The sequence below is a fragment of the Protopterus annectens genome, chromosome 3.part0 (assembly GCF_019279795.1).
Source record: "Protopterus annectens isolate FY-2018-M chromosome 3.part0, PAN1.0, whole genome shotgun sequence".
Classification (NCBI taxonomy): domain Eukaryota; kingdom Metazoa; phylum Chordata; order Ceratodontiformes; family Protopteridae; genus Protopterus; species Protopterus annectens.
Window position 1 is genome coordinate 122713348 of NC_056731.1, and position 12352 is coordinate 122725699.

At 32.8% G+C, this 12352-nt stretch overlaps 1 protein-coding gene across 1 annotated transcript in view; it reads right to left on the reverse strand.

Moving 5' to 3' along the window:
* The window catches only part of LOC122796781 (macrophage mannose receptor 1-like), a 1193236-nt gene that overhangs the window by 183481 nt on the left and 997403 nt on the right, over nt 1-12352 (reverse strand). Inside the window, exon 21 of the mRNA XM_044065508.1 lies at nt 7599-7713. Coding sequence (XP_043921443.1) covers nt 7599-7713 — 115 coding nt within the window. The remainder of the gene's footprint in view (nt 1-7598; nt 7714-12352) is intronic.

Here is a 12352-nt window from a genome sequence, read left to right on the forward strand (position 1 = left end):
CCTCTAACCAGCAAGTTTCTCTTAGATCAAATTCTTGTTTTAAGAAATCTAGATTTTTAACTTTATTATCAGATATCAGCTGATACCAGTACTTTAGATTATTATCTATAGCTAAATGAGCTCCTTCAGAAGTAGATGACATAAGCATACCCTGGGTATAAATTATAGGAATACAATAAAATTCCATTCCCTATACTTAGGGTGCATGAATATAAAGTTACGATAACTAATAATAATATTTAATGGGTAACAGACCATATGTTTAGGTGTAATAGGTGAAGTACAAAATTCCTTTAGCAACCACAACATGGAGTTATTTATAATCATATTTTTATGTGTTAAGGAGATTTTCATGAAGTGCATACTAATTAGCTCCCAATAATCTTTCCATTTTGCGACATATGACCGATCTATTAATAAAGTAATAACTTTTATAATAGAAGAGATAATATATAAATTAAAGTCTGGAAAAGAAATACCCCTTGAGACCAGCTATTAGTATGTTTCTTTAATGCAATCTTAGGTCTATTAGGTGCCCATAAGAAATTTAACATTAGTGTATTCAGTTTCTTGATAGTTATTTTTGTAGGTGAAAGTATTATTGATTGTATTAAGTATAAAATCTTGGGGAATATTATCATTTTAATAATTGTAAGTCTCTCCTCCATAGTAAAAACATATTATTCCAGGTATTAAAAGATTTTGTATATTAAGAAAACAGGTATTATAGTTATTATATATAATAGATTTAATATCTTTAGATAGTATTATACCTAAATAAGTTATCTGACCTGAGTTGGGTACATATTTAGTAAAATCACTAATGAGAGTATTTTTCGTGTATATATAGGTAGTATTTTAGTTTTTCTTCATTGAATATTAAACCAGAAATACTTTTAAAATTCATCATTTTATCAAATAAAGACTGCATAGAAGAATTAGATCCTGCTGATGTAATTAGAACATCATCTGCAAAAAGTTGAATTTTTGATGTTGTATTTTCTTCTATTTCAAAACCCTCTATGTCAGTACTGTTTCTAGTCAAATTAGCCCAAGGCTCCATTACTAAAGTGAATAATAGTGGAGAAAGTGGACATCCTTGCTTTGTACCTTTAAGAATGGGTATTTTTTGTGAAACATATGTTCCTACCTTAATATAAGCCAGCATTCCTTTGTATAAATGCTCAATTAAATTTACAAATGCATCAGAGAAATTTGTGCATTTCAGTAAGGTAAACAGATAGTCCAAACTTACTGAATCAAATGCTGAACCTATATCAAGACTAATAGGTGTTAAATCTTTCTTTTTCCTATTTGCAAAATCAATTAATGTTAAAGTTCTTCTTATATTATCAAAAGTATTTCTATTTACAATGAAGCCCGTCTGATCTATGTCTATAATGCCGGGGATAATTGTCTTCAATCTATCAGCAAAAATACTCATAAACATTTTATAATCAACATTAAGTAATGAGATGGGTCGATATGAAGAACATCTAGTTGGATCTTTATTAGGTTTTAAAATTGGTGAAATAAATGTATATTGCCAAGATGGGGGGGGTTATTAACTCAGTTTGGGCCAGAATAAAAACCTTATGTATTAATGAATATGTAGTTTTAGAAAGGATTTTATATATCTCTGGTATAATACCATCATTACCCGGTGCTTTGTTTGATTTAAGCTTATTTATTTGTGTAATAACTTCTATATATGAAATACTCTTGTCCAATAGTTTAATCTGTTGTTTATTAAGCTTTTATTCATGTTTGTGGTTATAAACTCCTTTATTTTATCTTTGGGTTCCATGTTAATGTTGTTATGGTTAATCTTGTGAAAGTGATTTCTAAATTCATCCAGTATTTCTGGTATACTAGAAACATTCTTCTTTTCCTTAGAGAAAAGATTTCTTTGATATGGTTTTGTTTATTCAATATTTTGTTTCATTTTTAAGTCTATGTAAGTATTTGGGGCTTATTGAATAAGACAAAAACTTGTATTTCTCTAAAGTTATTTTAACTTTATGAGTTAAAATTTCTTTGTATTTCTCATTTAGTTTGTTTATTTCTTCAATAACTTTCTTGTCCATAATATTTTCTTTATTATTATGTTTATAAGAGTCTAGTTTACTTTGAATATCTAACAATTCCTTATCCCAAGATTTCCTTTTGTTATTATACCATCTGATACTTTGTCCATATAGATATGATTTTAAGGCATCCCAAACATAGACAATGGAGACTTCAGGAGTATTATTTATGTCTAGAAAATGTTGTACTTCTGAAAGTATATATTCTTTATAGTCTTTTAGCTGAGTTAAGTATGCTGGTATCCTTTTGATCTGAACATTATGAGTATTTTTATCATGAATTCAAAAACAATCGAGTTATGATCAGATATAGGACATGAAATGATTTTGGAATTAATTAAATCTGTTACCATCTGGTTAGAAATAAAGACCCTATCTATTTTTGAATAAGTTTTGTATCTGTTAGAAAAAAGGTGTATGGTAATGATTTTGACTCTATCTGATTATTAATATCATTCAAATGATAAGAATTAGCAAAATCATTTAAATGTTTTGCATTAGATGTAATTCTTCTTTTCTTTATAGTGGTAGTATCACTTTCATGTAGTATACAATTAAAATCACCAGCTAAAATAATATCCCTACAGAGAATGATATGATCTTATCAATATGATGTTTCACTGTATTAATACCAATTCCAGGTATCCAATATACATTAATTAAAGTGTAAGTCTTCCCATTAATTTGTATTGTAACCATACAAAACATTCCTTTGTCATCCTGATAAGACTTAATGGTTTTAGGAATGGGCATACTTTTATTCCATAAAATAGCCACTCCTCTTTTTTCTGAGTGTGCTCTGAACTAACCAATACTGTATACTTATTAGTGGCTAGTTTATCAATATCTTTTTCAAGAGATGGGTTTCTTGCAGGAAGACTAGATTGGCCTTGTGTAGATTAATGTATCTTATTAGGCTTGCCCTTTTACATGGATTATTCAATCCATTAATGTTTAAAGAAATTCCTTTTAAAGATGTCATTTGGCATTTTTAAAACTCAAGAATCTTATGATCGAAATAACAAATAACAAGATAAATAATGTTACATCTCCTCTTTTAGGTGTACCTTTAAATATAGCTGTATTTATTAAATCTCTTATGGGATTTTGTATAGGATTCAATTTTGTTTGTAGTGACAATGAGTGTACAAAATATATTGTGGATGTCAAAACTATATACATATAACAATGAACAAGTGAAAATAATGTAAGGATTAAACCTTGCATCCCACCTGGAGTTGAAAACTCCAACTTAGAGCAGTATTTACTACTCAAGTTAACCCCTACCCTAAGCAGCAGTACCTCAGCTACCACCTTATCAATTTAATACTAGTTATATTTAACTGAGGTTAACAGTTTTCAATTCAATTATCTATCAAGACAAAACTACACATTTGGTAAAACAGCATCATATAAACTAAAATAAACTTTTTTTTTTTTTTTTTTTAAAAACTGTTCATACTGTTATATAGATCTATGTAATATATAACATTTGTATTCTAATAGCATTCAAATAATCTTAATGTTAGAAATCAAGAGGAGAGAAAATTATGTTCTAACATTCATTTAAATCAAAAACTTTGGCTAATATGATTCAGACATTACATGCATTAAGATGCATCTATTTTCTGTCATGTGAATTCTATCAACAGCTTCCAAAAAATCTTGAATTGTTTGTATATGAGCATTTACTTAAACTCATTATTGTCAATAGAGTAAAATATTGTATTCATAAAAATTATTATAAATCATATTGCATAGTTATGCAGATTCTCAGAAACACCTGTATTACCTAAAAAAAAAAGCCATCACACACATAAACACAGACACACACACATACATATACACACACATATAAACACACACATACCCACACACACACACACACACACACACACACACACACACACATACATATACACATGCACATATATACATACACACACACACACACACACACACACACACACACACACACACACATATATATATATATATATATATATCTGATCTCACTGAGTTGTGTCTTTGTAGAGCACTATCCTACTTGCTGTCCCTAGAATAAATCTGTCTGCTTTATACAAAATAATGCACAGCAAACACATATTAGTAACCAGATTTTACAATCATGCTAACCTACTGCTTTAAAATATATCACATGACATTTCTTCCAGAATAGAGTTATAAGATTATTTATGCTTGTCAATCAGATGAATTAAATGAGTTATAGTAAAGTATATGTTTGGGACACAAGTTTTAACACAGATTATTATGCTACTGTTAAGTAGATTTTCAAAAACATTTAAATAAATGTTTCATTTTCTATGCCTTCTAAAATAAGATATTTACTTGCTACAAGAAACTACATCATCTAAACTCATCATAACTGACACATTTTATGAATAGAGTATTTTTCCTGAATCTGTGGTGTGTCAGTGTGATAACCTTGTCAATGTTTATACTAACTGCTTTCAGTTTCTCTGTGAAAATTCTGTGAGTGAAGCTTCTGAGAAAACTCATGGACACTGTGCATGAGACAGCCCACATCCCAGATTGTCTCCTTAACATTTTGGCGGAAACTTATTAAAACTTGTGGCAAACATTCATTTTGTCAATAGAGTAAAATATTGTATTCATAGAAATTATTATAAATCATATTGGATAGTTATGCAGATTCTCAGAAAAAAGCCATCACACTCACACACACACACACACACACACACACACACACACACACACACACACATATATATATATATATATATATATATATATATATATATCTGATCTCACTGAGTTGTGTCTTTGTAGAGCACTATCCTACTTGCTGTCCCTAGAATAAATCTGTCTGCTTTATACAAAATAATGCACAGCAAACACATATTGGTAACCAGATTTTACAATCATGCTAACCTACTGCTTTAAAATATATCACATGACATTTCTTCCAGAATAGAGTTATAAGATTATTTATGTTTGTCAATCAGATGAATTAAATGAGTTATAGTAAAGTATATGTTTGGAACACAAATTTTAACACAGATTATTATGCTGCTGTTAAGTAGATTTTCAAAAACATTTAAATAAATGTTTCATTTTTATGCCTTCTAAAATAAGACATTTACTTACTACAAGAAACTACATCATTTAAACTCATTATAACTGACATATTTTATGAACAGATTATTTTTCCTGAATCTGTGGTGTGTCAGTGTGATAACCTTGTCAATGTTTATACTAACTGCTTTCAGTTTCTCTGTGAGAATTCTGTGATTTGAAGATTCTGAGGTAACTCAAGGACATTGTGCATAAGACAGCCCACATCCCAGATTGTCTCTCTTAACATTTTGGCAGGAAACTTATTAACTAGTGACAAACATTCATTTAGCAGTGTAAATGCATCTAAACATGACAGAACCTCCACAATGTATTCCACAGATCATCACAGCCTCTATGCAAGTGAAATTAAACTCAAAATTACCAACAAGCAATAAAACTCAGCATTCTTCTCCCAACTCAATTTTCATACAAATCCTATTATTCACTGTGCCCACACAGTCAAAAGCATTTCTATATATTAATAAAGAAAAGAAAAGAGAGTAGAAAATAAAAGGGAGTGAGGCAGAAATAAAAAATGTAAGAGAAAGCTGTAAGAAGTATATACAATGGAATGTTACTTACTGTTTATATTAATAGAGTTAAAAATAAAACATATTATTTACTCTTATTTAGTTCTGATTATTATTAGTTAAAGCATGACAGATTATTTACAAACAAGCATAAGCAGTATAATCAAGAAAGTATAATTAGAAATAGCATTTGAAGAACTTATAAACTTTTACAAGAAATAAATATGTTATTATTCTATTAATGATATTTTCATTACTGTTCTCTCCCTGCCCTCCCCACCCTTTACCCACTACATAATCTAAATAGAATGTCATTGTTTAAACAAAGAAAATAATAAAAGAAGAAGGAAAAAAAAAGATAAAGATAAAAAATGTATCAAATTAAAACCTTACTTTTTCAGAAAGAAAAACAAATCGAGTCACAGCCTGCCATTAAATCCTCAGGCATTTTGACTGGTTATGAAACAAAACATTTCTTTGCACATAGAGAATAACTTTGATTAAAACTTTTCCAAAATATTTGTGGCTTTCTGGAAATGCAGGAACTATATTCAAAAAGATTAATAATGAACTAAAATGATGAGAGAGAAAAACATATAACAAATCATTTGTTTTTAGTCTCTTCTTCTTCTCTGAAGTCTTCCAGGAAGCTTCAGTTGCCAATCTCTTTAATGAAGAACTAGCCCATTCCATTTCTTCTATTTTATCCAAAATCCTTTTTTCTTTGACAAACAGTAAAGCAGAGTCTAAATCATCGAAGACCTTAGGACTGTCAGGAAGGAAGATTTTAAGCTTGGCAGGAAACAGAAGGTATGTTTTAAACTGTGCTTTTTTAAGCTCCCTTATTAGTGGCAAAAAAACTTTTCTTTTAGCAATTACCATGGAAGAATAGTCATTGTCAAAACGCACAGTTGTCTCATTAAACTTAACAGGAGCTTTAGCCCAAGCAGATTTAAGAACCATCTCTTTATCAAAAGATGATAGAAATCTAACTATAACTGATCTAGGATAGTTTTTGTTAGAGTTAGTATTAGCTATAGATCTATGTGCTCTTTCGATACCAAAGAGAATGCTTCTGGTAAATCTAAAGTTTTAGGAGCCATGTTGTTAAAAAAGAAGTAATATTGTTACCTTCAATATTTTCTGGCAGTCCAAAAATCCTAATGTTATTGCCTAGATCTATTTTCCAGGTCATCCAGCTTTGTTTGTAAATGTGTATTTTGTTTCAGCAGAAACTCAATGTTGATTTCCTCTTCTTGTATTTTATTTTCCATCTCATTCACAGCTTCTTCTATGCCTGTCATCTGGATCTTCTGTTGTTGCAGGTCCATATGTAACAAGTCTATTTGTTTTGTAGTTTTTTCTATGAAAGTGTCTATTTTAGTATCCATTTTATCCATCTTAGCAGTAAGTTGCTGGACTATAATTATCAGAGACTGAAGTTCTTTCTTGATGCTGGAGTCTTGAGAATTTGTCTTACTGGAACTCATTTCAGACTGATAAACTGACAGGAAAATTTCCAAAGTAATTTCTGACAGGAATATTATTAAGATTTCCTTTCTTTTTTAGATATAGTTCAATAACTATATAAAACAAACATATTCAGAAAGAAAATTACTTCAAGAATTAATTTTTTAAGTAATTAATTCTTGTCAATGTAATGAAATTGGTGGAGCTGAAGAAATCTGCTGCTATCCTGTGTTCATCCTTGGCCACGCCCCCCCACTTAAAACTATTCTTGAATGCTGTGTATTTTCTTATTTTTTTTAAGAAGTACGATGGTCATTTGTAAATAACTGCAATTAATACACAATTAATTTTTCTCAGTTTTGAAAACTTTACAATAACTAAAACAAAAAACAAAAAGAATACTGATACATACTTTGTTGCTTTTCATTCTTGATAGATGCCAAGTTTCCTCCAAGATGCAGGCATTCATTCCTTGCTGCATGCCAGGAAACCTGTTCTTCTATTTTGGCTCCAAAGATTTTATAGCACTAAAAAAGGACCATAGAATGAAAAAGTTGATATAGCTATACTTACACACAGACAACTATATATGGATGTAAACAGGCAAATGTACAAATTACTGTGAATAAATGACACACACACACATGCACACATATAAGAAGACTAGAGGCAAGACATATATAAAAGTATAGGTTTATTTGGCAACCCACAAAATAAAAATAATAGCCCGCAATATCACTTCTAAAGAGCTAGTATATTACAACTATGCCCCTCAGAGCACAAAACCAAGGTTTTGAAATTGAACCTATCAGCATTTTTATTGGCTAGGCCAGGAATATAGATCACAGTAAAGAGAAAGGGTGGGAAGGATGCTGCCCACCAGCACAACCTTTTATTGTCATCATTGTTCTTACTTGGCCATTAGAAGGGACATGGCCTGCTAACAAACTGAAGCGCCTGCCTAACAAATAGTATATCAAGGCATAGAAGTTTCACTTTATTCCAACACATTCTCTTAGGTTCATAGGTTCATAGGTGTTTACTAGGCTAACGACCACAAGAGACTTGTTAAGCCTAGCCATGCATCCAAAATCTCTGACAAGTTCTGATACTCTTGATAAGTGTAAGCATGCGCCTGGGAGATGAAACATTTACAGGTTACCTGTGTCCATTAGAGACATAGGTGCCAAACCAGGGATGAATTTTTGCTTTCACTAGCAGAATATCTAAACTTTTTGTTTCCTGCTGATACAGCATGCAACATACTTATTTTTCTGAAGATAGAATTGTCCCCGAACCTTACCTTATGCTATGTATGCAAGGTAAACATTTTAGCAAAATCAGAAGTTACTAGAGTATTTTTTGGGGAAGACTCCATTTAAGTTCATTAAATTCATTAAAGGTTTTATCTGCCTCAATAGGCCATTGTGCCTCTCATGAGGTCTGTCAGAGGACAAGCATAGTCACAAAATTAGGCAAGTGCTTTCTGTATTACCCAGTTAGTCCAAAGAAAGTCTTCACTTAAGTCTTAGTAGAGGGTACCATTCAGTTTTTATGGCCTCTCTCTTTTCTAGCTGTGTTTTTTCTACCCTGTTTTCTATAAAAGCAATATATTTTGGCTTCTCCTGGTTATGGTTGCCACAGTGAATCACCTGTCCTCTATTGATTGGCAGTGGAGTTTTTACGGTGTCGAGTTGCCAGCCCAGTGCCCAACCTTCACAGAAATCACACACTCACACACACACACACACACACACACACACACACACAACACACACACACCTACCTACATGTCTTTAAAGCTCACTTTACTGCAAGGAGGACATGCTGACTCTGCACAGAAGGTGCTCCAGCTGAGAATCAAACTGCAAAACCTCTTGCTGTGAGGCAACAATGCTAACTGCTGCACCACCCAGTTTTCTATACAGTACCCTAAATACTTGACTTCCATATCTTGTTTAAATTTCTTTAGCATTTACAGTCAAACTTGCCTGCCTGCAATCCTGCCTGCCTTATATCTTTTAATACAACTTGCACTTTAGATAAGCGAGACTGCTGGTCCTCTGAATGAATGACCATGTCATCCAGGTATACCATGGCATGGTTGGAGGGAGGCTTCACTATTTATCTATCACTGTCTTGAAGGCAGCTGGGACGCCATTTAAGACAAATAGCAATGTTGGGTACTAGAATATATCATCAGGGGGTTACAAATCCCTTTTTTTGTTTAGCAGAGTGAGAAAGTAAGTGATATCTGCCTTGTCAGATTATCTGGACTTGTCTAGGTTCTTTATTAACCTATTGATTCAATGCATGGAATAACTACCAAACTTAGAAATGGTGTCCAGTTTTATAAAATTGTTACAGAATTTGAAACTTCCATCAAGTTTAGGAACTAGCACTAAAGTTACCCTATAACTCTTCAATCATGCCTAATAAACAGCCTAAAGTGGAACATTTTTTAACTTCTTTTACTGGTTTTGTGACTTTTGTACTTTCTTTGTAAAGTCTCACTTAACCTTCATTTCAAATGTTGTCTCTCTGTTATGCTCTATCAGTTAAGTTCTCCCAGGCAGTTCTGAAAACACTTATTTATTTCTTAACAGAAATTATCTTACTCCCACTTTTTACTTTTGACAAGACTTTTCCCTAGCTGTGCTTTGGGTAGAGACTCTCTAGTCACTCCTTTATGAGGTTAAGCTTGCAGACTGAAGAATTATCTGCTTCCATCCACAGCTTTAGTACATCAATATGGTAAATTTACTGTAGTTGTCTTACCTTATAATTTACTGCATCTATTCTAACCATCACCTCAAAAGACTTGCTTTTTGGCCAGATATTTGCTTTTCTTAGCAGGCACTATCAAAAGTACCTGATTTCCTGGATTAAATTCTTTGAGTGGGGCATTATTATAAACTGAATGCTGCATATCCAGAGGTCTTTGCATGTGCTTTCTTACTAAGGGCATGACAAAGTTTAATCTATTCTACAGACTAACATAGTGTTCTATCACAATTCACCATGATTTCTTTCCTCTTTCTAAGTCTTCTTAGCAACAACAAGCAGTCCTTTATAATGCCTTCTCCATTGAACTTATAACAGGTTAAACTCATTCAATGCTGATGACACTTCTTTGACTGCAAACAATAATAAAGGCTAATACTTTGCCACATTGTTTTTTTTTTTTATCTGTATCAAAATATCTCCTTAGCAAAGCATTTCTGTGATTTAATAAACCCTTCTACTAATCCAGCTGTCCATGGATGGTAGACTTGTGTCTTCAGCTATTTAACTTTATAGCACTGACATAATTAGTGTAGTATTCTTTACATAAAGGGAATGCCATTGTTAATAAGTATCTCCTTGTGGATACCACCTCTGGAGAATAGCAATATCAGTTCACAGCATTTGTGTTGTGTAATAAATAGCATTGTAACTTTGGTAGCATAGCACATTTTTCCACTTGCATCTATTGCTGGAGTTTTTCTAATGGCTCCACAACCAAGGTGGGGAGACAGAAAAGCAAATCAACTAGAACCAGATGTAGCTAGAAGCTCCTGTGGAACTACGAGCAGCTCTTGGGAAGCCGAATGCAAGGTCTCATCTAGGTGATATGGCACAATCAGTTCCTTCTGGTAAGAAAGATACAAGTAATGAATGGACACATAAATTAATATCAAGGCATTTAAATAATTCTGCCTCAAAATGGAACACAATGTAGGCCATACAGATTAGGTATAACATGCTGGTAACAAGAAATGTCAGTCAATAGCCATGCAGTAGAGCACTGTATCATCTCCCAAGTACAGAGTATTACAGTAGTCCACCTGGGAAGAGACCAAGACATAAAGAGTAACTGAGAGGTCAGCTTGAGGTATAAAGTACTTAGTTCTGTAGATGTTTTGCATATGGAAACAGGATGATTCTACAAGAGCAGACACTTAGTCTTAGCTTATGCACCTTATCAACAAGCTTAAGCTTATTGCTACCATGTAGCATAATGTTACAAAGTGATGCATTAGAAGACTCCATCAAAGTTGTATGAACTAACGTGGCCTCAGTTTTAGAGTGTTGAATTTCAATTGATTAAGGATAAGCAAAGAATGCACAGCCTCAGGGTCATCAGCAAGGTAATACACCTGTCATACTGTCCACTGGAAAGGAGAGGTAAAGCTGAGTGTCATCAGCATTACTATGGAATGTAAACCCATCCCTGTTATTAAATCTCCTAAGGAAAGTATGATGAACAAAAAATGGATTAAGGTGGAGCCGTAAGATACTCCACATTCAAGGGGACAAGAGTGAAGCTATTGAGTCCAGAATAAACCTTTTGACTACGGCCAAAGAGGTAAGATGTTGCCTACTCTAATGTCACAGTGGAAATGCTACAGTAAGTTTGCAAACTTTCAATCAAAATGCCATTGTTGATGGTGTCAAATGCACAGATGATTGACTGGACCAGTACTGAACATCACAACTTCTCTCACACATTTAAGAGACCATTAACTACTCAGACAGGAGCAGTGTCCATACTATGGTGAACACAAAACCCAGCATCCATAAGCCTACAGACTGCGAAATGGGTTGCAAGTTGCTTATAATTGCCCTTCAGTAATCTTTTGTAAAAATAGGAAGGTTAGAGAATATAAAGTAGTTTTTAAAGATGTAGATGTCCAGAGAATGTTTGAGGATATAGATAACAAAGGTAGATAGAAAAATGGGGAAAAAAGCAAAACCCAAACCAAAAAAAAAAACAAACAAACAAACCAGATCTGAAATATCACTGGACCTCGGCTAAGAGCATTAAGGCTAGCTAAAACCAGTCTTGAGGGACAATAATTTGTCCAACAGGTCATTGGTAGCATATAGGGAAAAAATTAGAAACTCATCATAATCAGGAATATCAAACGCCATCCAGGGAATAAAGAATGAGAGGTGAAGTAACATCCATGGGGTCAAATGGCAGCAGATTTGGTCTAATAGAAACAATCTTATCAGCATCAATCTAAGCAGCAGGCTCTCATTGTCAAGCAGATAGGGCTCATTCAAACAGATTGGGCTGTGCAACCTTTCTACCACACAGGAGCAAAGGTGTCCAGTTATCCACTGCTGAGATCAATGTGGGCAAGAATAATGCCTTCTTCCAAGTGGTCTCTTGTGGTAGTT